At 38.7% G+C, this 21,764-nt stretch overlaps 1 protein-coding gene across 2 annotated transcripts; it reads right to left on the bottom strand.

Moving 5' to 3' along the window:
• Positions 1–1,195: 1,195 nt before the first annotated feature.
• On the bottom strand, positions 1,196–20,928 carry LOC115416492 (cyclin-I-like). Of its 2 annotated transcripts, XM_030130269.1 has the most exons (10): positions 20,713–20,928; positions 17,732–17,894; positions 10,323–10,457; positions 9,509–9,583; positions 8,426–8,566; positions 6,738–6,866; positions 4,970–5,071; positions 4,725–4,866; positions 3,460–3,644; positions 1,196–2,317 (listed from the first exon to the last, which is right to left on the bottom strand). In XM_030130269.1, the coding sequence occupies exons 2-10, from the start codon at positions 17,843–17,845 to the stop codon at positions 2,162–2,164; spliced, it is 1,179 nt and encodes a 392-aa protein (XP_029986129.1). In that variant the 5' UTR covers positions 17,846–17,894; positions 20,713–20,928; the 3' UTR covers positions 1,196–2,161. The 2 variants fall into 2 exon arrangements, with proteins under 2 accessions (XP_029986129.1, XP_029986130.1); XM_030130270.1 differs by lacking the exon at positions 20,713–20,928 and having other exon boundaries at positions 17,732–17,911.
• Positions 20,929–21,764: the final 836 nt, after the last annotated feature.

Below are 21,764 nucleotides of genomic sequence, written 5' to 3'. Positions count from 1 at the left end.
CATATTATAGAAATAAAAATGGTTTATGTCAAGAAACGTTTATTTTTCTTATGTATGGAGACTTATGGGACACCCTGTATTTATTTATTTATTTTTCCTGTATATATAGCCTATTTCTCTTGTACCTATTTCTTCCGTCTGTGTACACACTTGGCCTTTTGTATATTTTAGTATTTCTCTGTAGTTTTATATATAGTTAATATTTGTCTGTATACATTTTGTGTGATATATTTCTATAGACTCTTTGCACTTCTAGTGTTTTCTGCCAAACTGATTTTCATTGATCCTGTAACAGAGACAATACAGACCCATTCCATTCCATTCCATTCCATTCCATGTAAAAGCAGATTTCCTTTTCTTTTATCAATGACCTGACTCCATCATGGACCTGTTGTGGACCTGTGGACCTGTGTGGACCTGTTGTGGACCTGTGGACCTGTGTGGACCTGTTGTGGACCTGTGTGGACCTGCTGTGGACCTGTTGTGGACCTGTGTGGACCTGTTGTGGACCTGTTGTGGACCTGTGTGGACCTGTTGTGGACCTGTGTGGACCTGTTGTGGACTGTTGTGGACCTGTGTGGACCTGTGTGGACCTGTGTGGACCTGTTGTGGACCTGTGGACCTGTGGACCTGTGTGGACCTGTTGTGGACCGTTGTGGACCTGTTGTGGACCTGTGTGGACCTGTTGTGGACCTGTTGTGGACCTGTGTGGACCTGTTGTGGACCTGTGGACCTGTGTGGACCTGTTGTGGACCTGTTGTGGACCTGTTGTGGACCTGTTGTGGACCTGTGTGGACCTGTTGTGGACCTGTGTGGACCTGTTGTGGACTGTTGTGGACCTGTGTGGACCTGTGTGGACCTGTGTGGACCTGTTGTGGACCTGTGGACCTGTGGACCTGTGTGGACCTGTTGTGGACCGTTGTGGACCTGTTGTGGACCTGTGTGGACCTGTTGTGGACCTGTTGTGGACCTGTGTGGACCTGTTGTGGACCTGTGGACCTGTGTGGACCTGTTGTGGACCTGTGTGGACCTGTGTGGACCTGTGTGGACCTGTTGTGGACCTGTGGACCTGTTTGGACCTGGGTGGACCTGTGAGGACCTGTTGTGGACCTGTGTGGACCTGTTGTGGACCTGGGTGGACCTGTTGTGGACCTGGGTGGACCTGTTGTGTAAATGAGGACCCAGAGCCGTCGTGGTGTGTTCAGGCTCTTTATTGAGTGTGATTTCCTGGTGCAGCGATGCGTTCACGGACCCGGAGGAGCCCCCGGCAGATCCACAGCAACGACAACAGAGCGTCAGGATATTAAATGATAAATTATTAGTAACAGCAGCAGCTATTTGTCCCACTGGAAAACAACCTGGGGGGAAATTTTTCTTCTTTAAATGTTCGTTTTAGCGAAAAAAAAAAAAAATCCCAACCTGAGAAACTTGGATTCGCAACAAGCCGAGAGCGAAAACGTAAGGATGGAAGGGACGTTTGTGGCACGAGCTTCTTCCTTTTCTTCAACGTGGGCGGTTCTAGATACTCGTCTACACTGGATTAGTTCGACTGATTTCACGTATAAATAGAAGAAAACATGCAGAGAAAGAGAAGAAGAACACAAATATATGAACAGACAGAAAACAACAAAACAACAGGAGGAAACGACGAACAAACACACAGGGTAAAAAAAAAAAAAAGTCAATTGTTTTTTTTTTTTTGAAGGTTTTCTCTTTGTTATTTTTTTGACCTTTTGTTTTTAATAGAATCAGAAAAGTAGCAGCAGCAGATTTTTTTACTTTTTCGTCGTTTATTTTTTTTTTTTTTGTCGTATTTGTGGGCTCTGTTGTCGGCTGTGGGGGTCGATGGAACTGACCTGAGGACGGCTCCGCACCGAAAAAACCAAAAAACAGCGAAGTCAGCGGCAGAATTCAGCCGATCCGTTCAGTTTATGGGATTTTATTTGGTCACGACGACAGGGAACATTGAGTCGGTCGTCCGAAAAAACGACGACCGCGGACTGAGGCGTGAACGCGGAAACGCTTTAGTCGTCTTATTTACGACGAGCGCTTCATGTCGTAAAAAAGTCCAATTATTTCAGGTCAGAATTCGGATGAAACCGACGGCTCGGATGAAGTCGCTGTTCAGGTGGTTTTCGGTGACCCGGTACCCGATTGGTCCCTAGGGGGCGCTGATGGGCTGCAGGGGCGGGCAGGGGGAGGAGCCTCCGTCCGGTAGCGCCCCCTCCTGGATGGCAGCGGCGGTACTGGTGGTGACATCTTCGTTGTAGAGGCGTTTGATGGCGTCGTAGAAGTCGTCCACCTCCATCTCATCCACCTGGAAACGGAGACGACGCAGATTTAAAGAAAAAAAACTAACGCATCATCAGCGAAAGTGTTCACATTCACATTCAGTCAGCTACGATTTAAACCGACGTTTGGTCAGGTTGGAGCTTTTTTATTTTAATCTTTTACTTGTTTTTTTTTTTCCTTTCTTTATGTTTTACATAATTTTTGGTTAATTTTGTACATTTTTGAAAATTATTTTACAAAGTTTTGTTTGGTTTTGTTTAATTTTTTGTTTATTTTCTCAACTTTCATTCAGTTTTCCTCAATTTTTATTTTTTTTTTTTACAATTTTTGTTTAGTTTTGTATATTTAAAAAAAAAATATTTTACTAAGGTTTTGTTTGGTTTAGTTTATTTTACTCAACTTTCATTCAGTTTTCTTCAGGGTTCTTTTTCCCCAAATTTTTAGTTTTGTAAATTTTTGGTATTATTTTACTAAGTTTTGTTTGGTTTTGTTTATTTTTTATTTATGTTTACTCAACTTTTGTTCTATTCAACTGTTTTTTGTTTTTTTTACTACATTGTTGTTTTGTTTTATACATTTAAAAAATATATATTTTACTAATTTTTTATTTGGTTTCGTTTAATTTTTTGTTTGGTTTACTCAACTTTTGAGCGGTTTTATTCCTTTTCTTTCTTATTTTTTTTTTTTTACAAAAACTTATTTTAGTTTTATACATTTTAAAATTATTTTACTAAGTTTTTGTTTGGTTTTGTTTATTTTACTCAATTTTTAATAAGTTTTCTTCAGTTTGTTTTTCTTTCTACAAAATATTAGTTTGGTTTTCTAAATTTTAAAAATTATTTTACAAAGATTTTGTTTGGTTATGTGCATTTTTTGTTTCGTTTACTCATCTTTTGTTCGGTTTTCTTCAGTTTTTTTTCCCCCATTTCGTTTTTTTTCCAAAATTTTTGTTTAGTTTCGTACATTTTTTCATGATTTTACTATGATTTCGTTTGGTTTTGGGGGTTTTTTCTATTTTACTCAACTTTTGGGGGTTTTTTTTCCACAAAATTTTTTTATATTACTATCACTGTTTATTTCTATGTTTAGAAACTCAAGACCAGGTTGATCATATATGAGTCCGTTTCCATGGCTCCCTGTGTGTGTGTGTTGGGTTCATGGACTCACTTTGCGCTTGGTTGAAGCTTTGCAGCGCAGCGTCACCTTCCTCAGGCGCTGGACGGGAGTGGGTGGAGACACCAGAGCCAGGACGCCATCGCCACTCCCCTCTCCAGAGGCGGAGCTGTGAGGCCGGGCCGGTGCAGCAGCGAGGACCTGGTCCCTGGAGGACTCTGTGGATGAGGTGACGGTCCCTGAGACCAGACACAGAAACAGGATTCCAGGTGAGTATATTAAACACACTTTAAACCTCCGGTGTCCAGGTGAGTATATTAAACACACTTTAAACCTCCGGTGTCCAGGTGAGTATATTAAACACACTTTAACCCTCTGGTGTCCAGGTGAGTATATTAAACACACTTTAACCCTCCGGTGTCCAGGTGAGTATATTAAACACACTTTAACCCTCTGGTGTCCAGGTGAGTATATTAAACACACTTTAACCCTCCGGTGTCCAGGTGAGTATATTAAACACACTTTAACCCTGTGGTGTCCAGGTGAGTATATTAAACACACTTTAACCCTCCGGTGTCCAGGTGAGTATATTAAACACACTTTAACCCTGTGGTGTCCAGGTGAGTATATTAAACACACTTTAAACCTCCGGTGTCCAGGTGAGTATATTAAACACACTTTAACCCTCTGCTGTCCAGGTGAGTATATTAAACACACTTTAACCCTGTGGTGTCCAGGTGAGTATATTAAACACACTTTAAACCTCCAGTGTCCAGGTGAGTATATTAAACACACTTTAACCCTCTGCTGTCCAGGTGAGTATATTAAACACACTTTAACCCTGTGGTGTCCAGGTGTGTATATTAAACACACTTTAACCCTGTGGTGTCCAGGTGAGTATATTAAACACACTTCCTGTTCTTAAAGCTCAGATTATTTGAATTCAACAGTTGCTCATTTGTGTCTGATTTGTTTAAATTCTGATCCATCCATTAAATCCATCCCATAATAAACAGTGTTAAATTCCTACACTAACATCCTTCTACCAAGTGAGTACAAAATACACACTGACACATTTAACATTTGACCTAGAACCAAAAATAATAATAATAATAATAATAATAATAATAATAATAATAATAATATGAACCAGTGTTGGTGGGAATCACTGACAGATGACAGAAGGAACTAATAAATATGTAAATATAAATATAATTTCTAACTCCAGATCCAGATGAAATATGAGGCTTTAATCTGTATCTGCAGTTCAACAGTTGGAGGAGGTTCTTTTCTGTGTGCTGAGGATGAACTGGGCTTACCTGGTGTTGGCGTCGGGGGGGCGTGGTCCAGCGCCTGCAGGGGGCGGTAGATGTACACGGTGTTAGGAGGCGGGGCAGACCTGGGCGTGGACAGACTACGAGCCACCAGCTCTCGACTCCGGATCAGCTCCGAACTGTCGATCTAGGACACAAACCAGGGTTTAGACGGTTTAGACGGTTTAGGAGGTTTAGGAGGCGGAGCATACAGACAGTAAAAGAACCCAGAGGAGGGGGAGGAGCTTTACCTGAGCCTTCCTCAGCAGGTCGATGGTCAGAACCAGCCAATCAGGACAGCAGGTCTCCAGCTCCAAGGTGACGAGGGCCAAGGCCAGCATGGAACCTCTGAGCTGAAGGAACACAAGAGGGACGGAGAACAGCATTAGAACCACAGAGGAGGGACGGAGAACAGCGTCAGAACCACAGAGGAGGGACGGAGAACAGCGTTAGATCCACAGAGGAAGGACGGAGAACAGCGTCAGAACCACAGAGGAGGGACGGAGAACAGCGTCAGAACCACAGAGGAGGGACGGAGAACAGCGTCAGAACCACAGAGGAGGGACGGAGAACAGCGTTAGAACCACAGAGGAAGGACGGAGAACAGCGTTAGAACCACAGGAGGGACGGAGAACAGCATCAGAACCACAGGAGGGACGGAGAACAGCATCAGAACCACAGAGGAAGGACGGAGAACAGCGTCAGAACCACAGAGGAGGGACGGAGAACAGCATCAGAACCACAGAGGAAGGACGGAGAACAGCATTAGAACCACAGAGGAGGGACGGAGAACAGCGTCAGAACCACAGAGGAGGGACGGAGAACAGCATTAGAACCACAGAGGAAGGACGGAGAACAGCGTTAGAACCACAGGAGGGACGGAGAACAGCATCAGAACCACAGGAGGGACGGAGAACAGCGTTAGAACCACAGAGGAAGGACGGAGAACAGCGTTAGAACCACAGGAGGGACGGAGAACAGCATCAGAACCACAGGAGGGACGGAGAACAGCATCAGAACCACAGAGGAGGGACGGAGAACAGCGTCAGAACCACAGAGGAGGGATGGAGAACAGCGTTAGAACCACAGAGGAGGGACGGAGAACAGCGTTAGAACCACAGAGGAAGGACGGAGAACAGCGTCAGAACCACAGAGGACGGAGAACAGCATTAGAACGATGGGAAGTCTTGTACTGGTACTAAAGGTCAAACCACTGCTGTGAGTCCAGTTAGAACAGGGCTGTCAAACTCAGTTTAGTTCAGTTCTACAGGGTGGGGAAGCAAAATGTACAATATTTTGAGGCAGGGATTGAAAGACAGTGTATGACCAATTAGTTTATTGAAAGTCATGAGAATTTATTTGCCACAAGAAAATGTCCATAATAGAAAATGTTTTTATTCTGTGTGTCCTCCTTCTTTCTCAATAACTGCCTTCACACGCTTCCTGAAACTTGTGCAAGTGTTCCTCAAATATTGGGGTGACAACTTCTCCCATTCTTCTTTAATAGTATCTTCCAGACTTTCTGGTAATAGTTTTGCTCATAGTCATTCTCTTCTTTCCATTATAAACAGTCTTTATGGACACTCCAACTATTTTGGAAATCTCCTTTGGTGTGACGAGTGCATTCAGCAAATCACACACTCTTTGACGTTTGCTTTCCTGATTACTCATATGGGCAAAAGTTTCTGCAAAGGTATGGATAATAGTGTTAGGTATGATTATGACATCAGTATATGTTTGGGTTCAAAACAACTGACGTAGTGTCTGCTGAGAAAAAACAACTACATGTTCATTGTAAATTTTGCTTCCCCACCCTGTACATTCAGCTAAATTTGATCTGCAGTGGGCCAAACCAGTAAATTAATAACATAATAATACATCAGTGTGTTTCTTACCTGCATCAGTGTGTTTATTACCTGTATCGGTGCTTTTCTCACCTGTATCATGTGTTTATTACCCATATCATGTGTTTATTACCTGTATCAGTGCATTTATGACCTGTATCGGTACGTTTCTTACCTGTATCAGTGTGTGGTCCGACAGACAGTGGTAGAGTCGCTGTGTGAGCACGCCCAGATGCTTGGAGCGGTTCATTCCCAACATGGCGTCCAAATAACCTGATCGACATGACCGTACCATCGCATGGAACTATGGGAAAAGACGAGGAAAATAGTAGACGTTAAAAGTCTGATTTCATTGTTAACATTCAATTTGTCAAAACCACAACTGAGTGTGTTTAGTTCAGTATGGATGAGGCCAATTTAAAAAAAGAAGGCAGTCATATTAAAATAGAAATGGCATATGTTTCACTTCATCACTCAGTTCATTCCTTAAACATCTGAAGCTCTACGAACATTACAAAGTGGTAAAAAATACTTTAATGTACCAACTGTTTCTTTAATGTGTTGTAATAATCATGACATAATTAGTGTCTTTTTGGAAAAATATGAAAGTCACACACAGCTTTAAGGACTACCATAATAACAGGCCTAAATTTATTTATCTATTTATAAAAGTGTAAAAAAATATATATATATTTTTTGGCCACTTCTTTTGCACCTTTTTCCAGGAAGAACTTAAACTTTCAATATCTGTCCAATAAGTAACATTATTAAATGTAACAAATGCTGAAAACAGTGTGTTATGGTACTTTTTTTTTTAAACTACTTGAATTTTGTACATTTATAATAAAAAAGAAATTATAAATGTTGATAATGAAACTTGGAGTTTATATAAATAAATGTTCATCTATTTTCCATGTGTTGATCCATCGTAATTGTTCTAGATCATTGTCTGTCCATGTTCTTCTTCTTATGATAATGTAATCTTAAAAGACTGAAAAACTGAACAAAACTGAAAAAAACTCGAGTGAAATAATGAAAAACTGTAGAAAACTGAACAAAAATTGAGTAAAATAATGGAAAAATGAACAAAACTGAACAAAATTTGAGTAAAATACTGAAAAAAATGAGCAAAACTCAACAAAAACTGAGTAAAATAATGAAAAAATGAACAAAACTGAACAAAAAGTGAGTAAAATGAAAAAATGAGCAAAACTCAACAAAAACTGAGTAAAAAATGAAAAAAATTACAAAACTGAACAAGAATAAAGTAAAACACCAAAAAATGTACAAAACTGAACAAAAATAAAGTAAAATATTGAAAAAAATGAACAAAACTAAACAAAAATTGAGTAAAATGATGAAAAAAATGAAAAAAAAAAACTGTACAAAAATTGAGTTAAATAATGAAAAAATGGACAAAACTGAACAAAAATAAAGTAAAATACTGAAAAAATGGAGAAAGCTGAACAAAAATTGAGCAAAATAATGACAAAAATTAGCAAAACTCAACAAAAACTGAGTAAAATAATGAAAAGATGTACAAAATCAAAGAACAGCTCTGACTCTGCTATCTACTATTACTGACATGAATTCATCCGTTAAACTTCACTAACTCTGACTCATGTACAGTTTCTTCTGTTTCTGCTGATGATCCTGTTGGGTGTCAGTAAAATAAAACCTTCAATCCAAATAAAAATAGTGAGTGCTTTTGGCCTCCAGGGGGCAGCAGCTGATCCAGTCTGATCTGATGTGATCTGGTCTGATCTAAGATCTGCCTCTGGTTTTACATGAGCTTTGTGTGTGTGTGTGTGTGTGTGTGTGTGTGTGTGTGTGTGTGTGTGTGTGTGTGTGTGTCAGACGTACGATGTGCAGGAAGTCCAGTGGCGTGGCGGTGTGCAGATCCCAGTTCAGTTTGTCCAGGATGATCCTCTCCATCCTCAGGATCTCAGACGGAGAACAACCACAGCCGCTGGAGGACGCCAGCTCCTTCAGAGACGGAACGCACTGAGAACCAGGAGAAACAGGGTTAGCACCATGAGAACCATAAAGAAACAACCAGGAAAAACAGGGTTAGCACTGGGGATGAGAACCACAAAGAAACAACAATTAGTAGTAAATGTAACATTAGTCAGATAGGTCTGAACTGGGGCTGTTCTGGAAGAGCGGGGGTGTTGGAGGAGACTGAACGAGGTATGCATGGATCTGCAAGCCAGAGCCTCAGCCAGGGCCGGAGCCTCAGCCGGGGTCGGGGCCGTACAGGGCCGGAGCCAGGGCCGGAGCCAGGGCCGGAACCTCAGCCAGCAAATTGTTGCTGTGCAGCGCTCGTGAACCCTCAGGAACAAGCATTGCGCCCGTCTCTGGAGGCGTGGCTTCAGATGGATGTTTGAAGAAAGGGGTTTGGACTTCTGAACTGAGTATTTTCAAAATGTACCTGCTCAATTTTCTAACATCTTGCACCCCACCTTTAATGTGGAATATGAACGAGCACACACACACAAAAAACAGATTTCACTGAAAAATCCGAATTGTGCATAAATGAACAGAATTTAAAAAAAATGATCAAAATAATTTTAAGAAGGACAAAGAACTAAATAAAATAAAGTAATTAACGAAATAAACAAAAATAAACAAGTAAATTAACAAGCAATAAATACAATGGAAAAAAAAAAGAAACACACACACACTGTTGATCCCAAACTGGGCTGTTTAGTGAGAACTTCAACCTGAAATCATATATTTTTTTTTTTATTTCATTTCATATATATTTTTTTAAAATTTAATTTCATATTTGTTTCAGTCCAACTTCAGCCCACTGAATGAAAACACCACACACAGGTGAACTGACTGCACATGATGCTGAACGTGTCGGTGTTTTCATTGTGTGTCTAATGTACAGTTGTGTTGTTTGTGTGTGTGTGTGTTTGTGTGTGTGTATGTGGCATTCACCTCGTCCTCCTCACAGGTTTTGGCAGCCAGGAAGAAACAGGCGATGGCGATGCAGCGCAGGTACTTTGGACGAGCCTACGGACCAACAGCCCATCCATCAATACACAAACGATTGGACAGATAAGCGGCACAAAACTGAACAAAAACTGAGTAAAATAATGAAAAAATGAACAAAACTGAACAAAAAATGGGTAAAATAATGAAAAAATGAACAAAACTGAACAAAAACTGAGTAAAATAATGAAAAAAATGAACAAAACTGAACAAAAAATGGGTAAAATAATGAAAAAATGAACAAAACTGAACAAAAATGTAGTAAAATGATGAAAACAAATGAAAGAACTGGACAAAACTCTAGTTAGATAAGGAAAAAATGTACAAATTGAACAAAATTTGAGTAAAATACTGAAAAAAATGGAAAAAAAAAAAAAAAAGAACAAAAATTGAGTAAAACAATGAAAAAAAACTGGACAAAAATTGAGTAAAATAATGAAAAAATGTACAAAACAAAACAAAAATGAAGTAAAATATTGAAAAAATGAATATAACGGAACAAAAATTGAGTAAAATGATGAATAAAATGAAAAAACTGGACAAAAATTGTTAAATAATGAAAAAAATGAACAAAATTGAACAAAATTTGAGTAAAATACTGAAAAAAAATGAACAAAACTGAACAAAATTTGAGTAAAATACTGAAAAAAAAAGAGCCAAACTCAACAAAAAGTGAGTAAAATAATGAAAAGATGAACATAATCACAGAAAATAACTGATAACAGATAAACGCTGTAATGCGGCGCTGGTCGGTGGTTACCTTGATGGGAGCGAGGAAGCGGTCCAGGATGCTGACGGCCAACACCAGGGTTTCTGGGTACAGCTGCAGCCTCCTGTGGAGTTCGGTCAACCAGCGCACCGCCTCGTCCCGCTGAGCCGGGGAGATGTCTGTATCCTAGGCAACCAGGACGACAACAACAACAACAACAACAACAACAGGGTGAGCGACCGAAAACAGCCTCTGCAACCAACAGCCAATGAGAGAGAGGCACTGAGCTCAGAGGCCCCTGTGTTAAAACTTAAATGTTTTACAGACATTACAGTTTAAGATCCTGTTCAAGTTCTATTAGTTCATAACTAACATCATAACATTATTTTTATATTTTATATTTTTAACATTATGAATCAATAAAAACAATAAAGTTGGAAAAATTAGCAAACTGACTTCAGATGGGCTGCATTGTTGTTCTAATTTAGAATAAATTCATTTCCAAAACAGAACCAAAATCCTCTGTCCCTCTGAAACAGACTGAGTTGTGCTTTAATCACAGTCGCTCAGTGAGGAGAGCGTATCAGTGACCCAGGATCAGGGGTCAAAGGTCAAAGGTCAGGGCTGGAAACCCGACACTGCTGAGCCTCTGTGCTCCAACAGGTCCAACCTAAAAACGGTCGGCCTACATCCAGCACCGTCTGATGACGTTCACCACAGGGCTGTCCCCCTTTTTTTTTTTGGGGGGGGGGGGGGGGGGGGCTCCTCCTTTACACCTCCAGGGGTCAGAGGTCAAAGCGAACCTCCTTCTACCCTCAGACCAGAGCATGTGCCTTCACATCAAAATGAACGAAAATTTTAAAAAGAAAACGAAAAACAAAATCAACAAATTGATTAACAAAATGAACAAAAGTTTTTTAAAAATCAACAAAATCAACAAATTGATTAACAAAATGAACAAAATAAACAAAAAGAATAAAAATAAATAAACTAAATAAACCAACAACGAACAAAATAATCAACAAAATGATTAACAAATGAAAGTTTGTTTTTTTAAATCAACAAAAACTAACAAAATCAACAAAATCAACAAAAGTATTCATAAAATAATCAAAATGAACAAAATAACAAAATGATGAACAAAATGAACAATAATTTTAAAAAGAAAACCAAAATCAACAAATTGATTAACAAAATGAGCAAAAAAAATAAACAAAATGAAAAAAAGAACAAAATAATCAACAAAATAAACAAACTGATCAACAAAATAATCAACAAAATAAACAAAATTACCAAATGTATTAACAAATAACAAAAAGAACAAAAGTTAAAAAAAAAAAAAAAAAAAAAAAAATCAACAAAAATTGAACAAATTAATTAACAAAATGAACCAAAAATAAATAAATAAATCAACAAAATGAGCAAAAAATCAACAAAATCCTCAGGTTTGATTCAACAGGTCGTACATTTCTAACTGTTTATTGTCACGGGGTCAGAGGTCACTGTGGTCACTATCAGACCTTCTTACTATAATTTCTGTTTTACTGTCCGCTGATGGGTTTAGTTTCAGTTTTGTTGTTCAAATAAGGCCTGATGTCTTTCAGCTGATGATCATGTGTTTAAATAGAGTCAGGTTAAAGTTCATCACATAGTTCTGTTTTCAATGTTTATTTAATTACAGGTAATAAGCCTGGTCCTCACATGTCGTTGGACAGCTTTAGTTTCACTTTACTTTTACAAACACATTTCATATAAAACTGCCCCGCATAAAAACATCAAGAGCAAATGAAAAGGAAAACATACATTCAATAAAAGCAGCTGCCTGTTCTCTGTAAAACGTCCTGTAGTTCACTTTTAAACGTAAAGATAAATCCACTTTACAAAATAAATTTTTTAAAAAAACATTCCAGTCTGGTTTTTTTGTCTACTATTACTAATTTTTTTTCTTTGGAATGAATGAAAAAAATAAATATACAAAATAAACACAAAAAATGAATAAAATAATCAACAAAATGAACAAATTGATTAACAAAATGATCAACAAAATAAACAAAATTAACAAATGTATTAACAAAACAAAAATAACAAAATGATTGACAAAATGAACAAAAGTTTTTTTTAAAAAATCAACAAATTAACAAAATGAACAAAAAATAAACAAAATAAACAAAAAAAGAACAAAATAATCAACAAAATGAACAAATTGATTAACAAAATAATCAACAAAATCAACAAAATGAACAAATGCATTAACAAAACAAAAATAAATTGATTGACAAAAAGAACAAAAGTTAAAAAAAACAAAAACAAATTGATTAACAAAATGAACAAAAAATAAACAAAAAATGAACAAAATAATCAACAAAATGAACAAATTGATTAACAAAATAAACAAAAAAATAAAAAAAATAAACTAAAACCAAAAATGAACAAAATAATGAACAAAATAATGAACAAAATGACCCCCCCCCCCAAAAAAAAAAGAGAAAACAAACATACAAAAAATCAACAAAATGAGCAAAAATCAACCAAATCCTCAGGTTTGATTCAACAGGTCGTACATTTCTAACTGTTTATTGTCACGGGGTCAGAGGTCACTGTGGTCACTATCAGACCTTATTACTATAATTACTGTTTTACTGTCCGCTGATGAGTTTAGTTTCAGTTTTGTTGTTCAAATAAGGCCTGGTGTCTTTCAGCTGATGATCATGTGTTTGAATAGAGTCAGGTTAAAGTTCATCACATAGTTCTGTTTTCAATGTTTATTTAATTACAGGTAATAAGCCTGGTCCTCACATGTCGTTGGACAGCTTTAGTTTCACTTTACTTTTACAAACACATTTCATATAAAACTGCCCCGCATAAAAACATCAAGAGCAAATAAAAAGGAAAACATACATTCAATAAAAGCAGCTGCCTGTTCTCTGTAAAACGTCCTGTAGTTCACTTTCCACTTTACAAAATAAAATAAAAGAAAACATTTGAGTCTGTTTTTGGTTTTTTTTTCCCATCCATCCATTCTCTTCCACTTTATCCGGGGCCGGGTCGTGAGGGTAACAGTCTAAGCAGGGATGCCCAGACTTCCCTCTCCTCAGACTCCTCCTTCAGCTCTTCCGGGGGGACCCTGAGGCGTTCCCAGGCCAGCCGAGAGACATAGTCTCTCCAACGTGTCCTGGGTCTTCCCCGAGGTCTCCTCCCGGTGGGACATGCCCGGAACACCTCCCCAGGGAGGCGTCCAGGAGGATCTGAAACAGATGCCCGATCCACCTCAGCTGGCCCCTCTCGACGTGGAGGAGCAGCGGCTCTACTCCAAGCTCCTCCCTAGTGACTGAGCTCCTCCCCCTATCCCTAAGGGTGCGCCCAGCCACCCTGTTGAGGAAACTCATTTCGACCGCTTGTATCCGGGATCTTGTCCTTTTGGTCATGACCCAAAGCTCATGACCATAGGTGAGAGTAGGAACGTAGATTGACCGGTAAATCCAGAGCTTCTCCTCTCGGCTCAGCTCCTTCTGAACCACAACAGACCGGTACAGCGACTGCATCACTGCAGACGCTGCACCGATCCGTCTGTCAATCTGACGCTCCATCCTTCCCTCACTGTGAACAAGACCCCAAGATACTTGAACTCCTCCACTTGGGGCAAAGACTCCCCACCGACCCAGAGAGGGCAGACCACCTTTTTCCGGTCGAGAACCATGGCCTCGGATTTGGAGGTGCTGATCCTCATCCCGTTCGCTTCACACTCGGCTGCAAACCGCCCCAGGACACGCTGAAGGTCCAGGTTCGATGAGGCAAACAGGACAACGTCATCTGCAAAAAGCAGAGACGAAATCCTGTGGTCCCCAAACCGGACCCCCTCCGGCCCCTGGCTGCACCTAGAAATTCTGTCCATAAAAATTATGAACAGAACCGGTGACAAAGGGCAGCCCAGCCGGAGTCCAACATGCACCTGGAACAGGTCTGACTTACTGCCGGCAATGCAAACCAGGCTCCTGCTTCGGTCATACAAGGACCGGACTGCCCTTTTTATTTTCCACTATGACTAATTTTTTTTCTTTGGAATGAAAGAATAGTGATGCCGTTTTCAGACATCATGTACAAATAATATATACTGTTTGTTTTTTTTATTTTAGGCAGTTTAGAACAGAGGTGTGAAAACATACATGTTCATTCAGGTTCATTCAGACCAATATGATCTGGACTGGACTCTTTGGGGTGCCCAGTTTTGGCCCACAGGCCGTATGTGGACACCCCTGGTTTAGAAAAACTAAGTCAGAATCAAGGTTATCATCGTCAACGAAAACTAAAGAAATGAGGAAAACTAGAATTGTAAAAGCATTTTCATTAACTGAAATAAATAAAATCTATAATTAAAAGAAAATTATTATTGACTGATTATTCTGTTCATTTTGTAAATCAATGAGTTGATTTTTGTTTTCTTTTTTAAATTTTTGTTCATTTTGTTAATCATTTTGTTATTTTGTTCACTTTGTTAATACATTTGCTCATTTTGTTGATTTTAAGTTTTGTTGATTTTTTTTTGTTCATGTTGTTAATCATTTTGTTGATTAGTTTTGTTCATTTTTTTGTTTTTTTTTGTTTATTTTCTTCATTTTGTTGCTCATTTTGTTGATTGCTTTTCTGTTCATTTTCGCTTCGTGTTAATTTCTTATTATTATTATTTTTTATTTATTTGTGTCTCATTTTGCAGATCTTTGTTCAGTTTGTTCCTGGTATAAATCATCAGTAAATTAATGCCATAAATCTCATATTGTCTGAACTAAAGGGTTAAAGACATGTTCAAGTCAAAGGGAGGTCACACTGGTTTATAGAAGCTGGTTTTAACCTCAACTGTTTGTCGTGTTCATATTTCACACATATCAGACTGGATCTAAACATTTAGAAAAAAAAACGAAAATTAAAAAAAACTAGCAAACCTGCTCTAAAAATGGATTAAAACTAACTGAATTAGAGAAAAAAAAAGTCAAAACGAAATAAAATTAAACTATAATGAAAAATCCAAAACCATTATAACCTTGCTGTATCCTACAGGAGTGTGTTTGACCTGGTGCCACCTTCTGCCCCTTGGCCCTCTTACCCCAGTTGACGCCCCTGTTCAGTAGGTCACAGGTACTGATAAGACTCATTCCACAGGTTTTATGTCGGTTACAGACGCTGTGTCAGGTCCAAGGACCAGACAATAACACGTCTTTATCTGGATTTATTCTGAGCCCAGATCGGCAGCTGTCACATCATTAGATAATTGCCTGATTGTTTGACCAAAATACTCTGATTACACGATAGAAAAAAAAGACAAGCAACAGAGCAGCACAAAGTAGGAGCTGCAGTATGAGCATTAAGACTGAAAACATCCCATATAAAGACCAAGGCTATAATAGTTTTGGATTTTTCATTCTAGTTTAGTTTTATTTAGTTTGGACTTTTTTTTTTCTCTAATTCAGTTTGTTTTAATTAGTTTCTAGAGTAGGTTTGATAGTTTTTATTAGTTTTCATTTTTTTCTAAATACTTAGTTTAGTTTTAGTTTAGTCGTCTCTTTTCTCTTCTTCTCTGACGTCGTATTCAAATAAATCCCAGACAGGACTCTGCTGCTTTCTCCCAACTTTAGTCTCCATGTTTCCAGGTAGAGTGGGGACCAGAAGACGACTGGAAACCACAAGTGAACACAAGTGACGGAGCAAAAAGTGTCGTATGGTGACAGCACAGAAAAATGCTTGAGGGAAATAAATCGATTTCGTATCAATCCGACATTGACAAAGACCAAAACAAAGGGAATTTTATTCATAATTTTTATCCGTTTTAGTTAGTTTTGTAAACACACAATACAGTTTCAGTTAGTTACCATTTTTTTCTTTTAATTATAGTTTTTATTTATTTCAGTTAACAAAAATGTTTTTCAATTCTAATTTTCATCAGTTAATTTTCGTTAATGATAATAACCTTGATAGAGATCAACCATAATAGTGTTTTACAATTGATAACTGATAACTTCCGGCTTCTCTTAACCTATACCGATCCCAAACCCCAGTAGTTCCCATTCTTCCAGTTCTTTTCTTCTTATTTCCAGTCAGTGTTAAACTCTGTTAATAGTCCAATAAAGATCTTCCTCTTGGGTCTGGATCTGCCCCTGGGTCTGGATCTTCCTCTGGGGTCTGGATCTGCCTCTGGGGTCTGGATCTGCCTCTGAGGTCTGGATCTGCCTCTTGGTCTTGGTCCATTCTTCTTCTCCTCCTCCTCCTTCTTGATTTTTAGGCAGTTGCCAAGGCAACAACGTGCACTGTGTACTGGTGAAGTGTGCCAAATCTAAGCAGTTTAGCTTTATTATTACGGGCTGGATTTATCGGTGAAAGCTTTAATTATTGGAATTATCTGAATGACGTCATTTTTTTCAATATCGGACCGATCATTATTGTGCCTCCTTAATCCCAAAACTTCACCTGTGGTATTGGTTCCCTCTCTAAAGGACATTTTCCATGAATGCTTTTCTTTCTGAACTCAGCCCTGGTGTTCCTGGATGACATCAGCTGTTCAGGAAGTGCAAACCCTGGTTATCTGCAGCTCCTCTGTTTAGTGTTTAGTCCAGTTTGGGTCGCTCTACGTCCTGAGCCACAGCCGACCAAACTACTACTGAGGGATGCAACGATTAACAGCGTTAAAATTGCAGATGGTTAGTATTACTGTTTAAATTCTAATTATCATGATAACTGTGTTTGATTATCACACTTTTAGAGGAGAAGACGTCTATGTAAAGATCTGCTTTTATGTCAAATATTTGAGTATAGTTTTAATTTATTACAATTTTAATTTTCTATACCTAATATTTGGAAACAATATTCACTTTTAACGTCTTTGAAAAGGTTTGTTAAGCATCTGTGTGTTATGTATGCAATAAATTATATACATTTTTCAAATCAGATTTTATATATTTTTTGTCCTTTTATGTTTTTATAGTAGGTTAAAGTGAAAAAATAATAGACAGATGATATAGATGAAGCTGTACTGAAAAAACAGATCCCAAACATGGGTATAGTAAACATTTGTTTATATAGTATTTAAAGGCAAAATCAAAAGGACTGAAAAACAGACAAAATAGACTCAGACCACTAAGGGTTAATATTGGAATGTTTCTGCAACAGAAGGGACATTGTGCCAATTATTTTATTTGTTTATTTTATTTATTTATTTTTTTTAATACAACTTGGTTAAATTATTTCAGTGTGTGTATTAGTACTTTTTGAACATTTTTGAGCACAATTTCAACAATACCGTGATAATAATGATAACCCTGATAATTTTGGTCAGAATAACCGTGATATGAAATTTTCATATCATTTCAACCCTACTACTATAAATGTACAAAATCCTCAGCTAGCAACAGCTGTGTTTTCTGACGGTAAACATCACAGTGTTCACATCGGTGCATATTGTGGTGAAGCCTGACCTGTGAGGAGGTTTTCTTGGGCAAGTAGACCCTCCACATGTGGGCTTCCCTAGAGGCGGCCTTCTCCAGGAGAACAGCCAGCCTCCGGCCTTCCCAGGGTTCGCTGAACTTCATCTCTCCGTTCCCTGGTTAAGCCTACCTCCTCCCCACTGGATACAGCTACCTGAGGAGAGGAAGGGCAGAACATCAGCAGACCACATCCACCAGGACCTGAGCCAGGACCCCAGCCATCAGGACCAGGTCTAGTTAGAAAACACTTCAGACCAGGACCCCAGCCATCTGGACCAGGTCTAGTTAGAAAACACTTCAGACCAGGACCCCAGCCATCTGGACCAGGTCTAGTTAGAAGACACTTCAGACCAGGACTCCAGCTATCTGGACCAGGTCTAGTTAGAAGACACTTCAGACCAGGACCCCAGCCATCTGGACCAGGTCTAGTTAGAAGACACTTCAGATGGGCAGAGATGCTGCTCAGGATATACAGTCCTTTTATCGCCTCGAGGAAAATAAACCCAGTGTCCCTGTATACAGATAAAATATGAAATGAACAGTAGTTTAATCAGAGAAGATGTTTGAAGAAATTGTTAATGAAGACAGCCACAAACACAGCACCTTCACGATGGTTAAACATGACGTCTGCAGGTCCCTCAGTGTCAGACACTATCATACATTATAAAAGGGAAGTGGACAGTGTGTCTAAGGCGTCACACTAAACCCATACACAGCTGACTGCTGCAGTCTGTCATACTTATGGATTTATGGTCAATGAACAGACTGGTGAAAACAGCAAGTTAATCGGATCAATATTTTGGGAGATATGGGATTTTTAATACAATAACCTAATGCCGCGTTTCCACTACGTGGAACTAGCTCGACTCGACTCTGGTACCAGGTCCTACTCTTGGAGACCATTTCCATTACAGGATACTACCAACTTTACAGTACCTGGTCGTCATAGCGATGCGGCGCGTTACTTCCGTGTCGTCTGCTCAGAGTTGCTGATAAACTCGCTTGTTTCATGTTGTCTCGTCAAACTCATGCTGAATTTTTACGTTGGCCACCAAAGACTGAATCTCCTGACTGAATGGTGTAGTTTTCCAGACTGTCATCATGTGGATTCACCTACCGACAGATTTACTGGAAACTTCTGCATCTGTTTTTTGTAAAAGGGTGGGTCACAGAGACAACTGTCTGACCAATCAGTGGTCTACAGTGTTTACACGTCACATTTACACTGGTCCCCAGTCCTGGAACCTCGGCGGAGGTGATACCAAAAAACTAGTACCAGGTACCAGATTCCAGGTCCTTCTTCATAATGGAAACGCAAAAAGGCCGAGTCGAGTCGAGCCGGTACTATGTAGTGGAAACGCGACATTCCAATAGCAATGCCCAGAATCATATAATCATCATTGACATGGGTTACCTAGCAACAGATAAACAATAGGGCCACGTTGCCATGGTGTCAGCTTTCCTGTGTAGAAACAGACATGCCAGCTGAGAGGTTATTCAACTGAAATGACCATGGAATTTACTAAGAAAAGAAAGGAAAGAAATGAACTGGATCAGAGGATCTAGAACCCAGGGTTCCCCACGGGTCAACGCACTAGGTCTATTCTATATCAACCATTTATTATTATTAGTAGTAGTTGTATTAACTATTCAATATCTATTTGGACCAAAACATATTTAATGATTCTTACTTTTCTTTAGAGTTGAAACAATTAATCCATTTGGTGCTTGAAGTGAATGCAAAAATTCACAATTTGATAAATGGACTCAAATTGATTGAAGGGAAATATTCTATTGCAGTTTCCTGAATTAAACCTTCTCTGTGCGTCACAATAAGTGTCCGTGTGAAACACAACAGTTGAACCAATGTTTAACAGCAGAGAAATGAAGGAAACAAAGCTTGATTCAGGAGAATTGTGATTGAATGATTTTTCTTTTATCACTTTGAGTTGATTAATCATTTCAGCTCTACTTTTCTTACTCCTATTCTACAGCTCATATCAAACCCAAAGGTTGGAGGAGGTCAGACCTGTACATACCTGAGGACAACCATGATGAGATTTAGGAAAACTGGAAACAAAAGTGGCTCAAATCTGACCTTTTTTGCTCGTAGTTGACTCAGATCTGTTTTCTTTAAGTCAGCATATGGAACCTGATCTGTTCACAGTGACATAACATAAACAAACAAACTACATACCATGAAACTGGACACTACAGGTGTGTGTGTCTGACGGGTTATTTTTAGTATTCACATTCAAACTGAACACAAATAATGACCTCATATTTATGTTTCGTTATCGAATTTGACCGACGTGGGAACACTAATCATGACATTTTTGGTCACACTGCCTGTGAATATGTAAATACAGATAAGGCCATAGGTTCTAACAGCAAACCAACTCCTCTGACTGATGTTTGTATGAGAAATAACCCTCCATCTAAACATGAAACAAACGTGTACATAAAAAGCAACAAAAACAAAGGTTATGTCAGAGGAAAAACCAATAATAATAATAATAATAATAATAATAATAAAGTCTCCATTGGTGCTGTAGCCGGCTAACATGTAAACAGCGACGTCTACTGCTAACTCTGATAAAATATGTCTGGATATAAATACTGACATGAAAGGGGAATTAAATTCTCCTCCTAGTGTTTCTGGAAAACACCTAAATGTCTGCGTAAGTTCCAAACCCTACAAACACCGGCCTGTTGCAGCAGGTGCGGGAGCGGACTACTTCCTGGAGCTAAGCTAACCTGTCAGTTTAGCCGACACTTTTCTGATGTGACGTCACCTAAAATTTTATTCTTTATACCTGTCTTTAAAACCACAGTTAGGACATTATCCCCTTAAACATGTTTCACTTTCATCTACTGGTTAGTTTTGGTCGACGCCAGCTGAATGTGAGCGGACATTTAAATGGCTTGTGTCCGTTGTGCTCCAGGACATAGACGGGCCCGGTGAGTCTTACCTCCCCTGAGAAGCGGAGAAAACGACAGTGGGATTTCATCCGGATAAAGAGGGGGGCGGGTCGGCTCCGGGTCCTCCGGTTAGTCCTCCATCTTCGCGTCCATAGTGCCGACTGCGGGGAAGAGGGGTCCTTTTTAAATAAAAATGTATAAAAAGAAAAGAACGGAATATAGACGGATACGTCTACTTCCGAGGAGGGGACCGGGGAGGAGAGAAAGGCTGAGCGGCTCCGCCCACATCCACACTGAAGCAGGAGGAGCCGGAGTCCAAAACAAGCGCACTTTATGTTTTAATAGAAACTAGAAGCACTCGGAGAGCGCAGACCTCCGCCAAGGCTGATCAGTGGCCCCCCCCCGTGGGCCCCCCCACCACCGATCACCACCAAAATTTAATCATTTCTTCCTTATCCCATTTCCAACAAACCCTGAAAATTTCATCCAAATCTGTCCATAACTTTTTGAGTTATGTTGCACACTAACGGACAGACAAACAAACAAACAAACAAACAGACAGACAAACAAACAGACAGACAAACAAACCCTGGCAAAAACATAACCTCCTTGGCGGAGGTAATGATATTTTATTAATAAAAATTATGTCTTATTAATGTAAATTATGTCTTAGTAATATAAATTATGACTTATTAATATGAATGATTTCTTATTAGTATAAATTGTGTCTAATTAGTAGAAATTGTGTCTTATTATATAAATTATGTCTTATTAGTAGAAATTACGTCTAATTAGTAGAAATTGTGTCTTATTAATATAAACTGTCTTACTAATAGAAATTATGTCTTCTTAACATAAATTATGTCTTATTAATATAAATGATATCTTATTAATATAAATATATCTTATTAATATAAATTATGTCTTATTAATATAAATATATCTTATTAATATAAATTATGTTTTATTAATATTAATTTGTCTTATTAATATTCATTATGTCTTATTAATATCCTCCTGAGACCCAATGCATTGTTTTCCCCTGCAGCGGACAAGAGTTTCACAGCTTTATTTAAAAAAAAAAAAAAAAAGTCCACTGCCC

This window comes from Sphaeramia orbicularis, unplaced genomic scaffold (assembly GCF_902148855.1).
Source record: "Sphaeramia orbicularis unplaced genomic scaffold, fSphaOr1.1, whole genome shotgun sequence".
In the NCBI taxonomy this organism is placed as follows: Eukaryota; Metazoa; Chordata; class Actinopteri; order Kurtiformes; family Apogonidae; genus Sphaeramia; species Sphaeramia orbicularis.
The sequence above is the reverse complement of the archived record's forward strand: the minus strand, read 5'-3'. Positions and strand labels throughout refer to the sequence as shown.

Bases quoted from the DNA above. Each gene is read 5' to 3' on its own strand.
- LOC115416492 (XM_030130269.1), bottom strand. From the start codon at position 17,845: ATGAAGTTCAGCGAACCCTGGGAAGGCCGGAGGCTGGCTGTTCTCCTG. The intron at 6,867-8,425 runs GTACGTCTGACA...CTTTTCCCATAG, and splicing joins CACTGGACTTCCTGCACATC to TTCCATGCGATGGTACGGTC. The intron at 4,867-4,969 runs GTAAAGCTCCTC...TTTGTGTCCTAG, and splicing joins ACCTGCTGAGGAAGGCTCAG to ATCGACAGTTCGGAGCTGAT.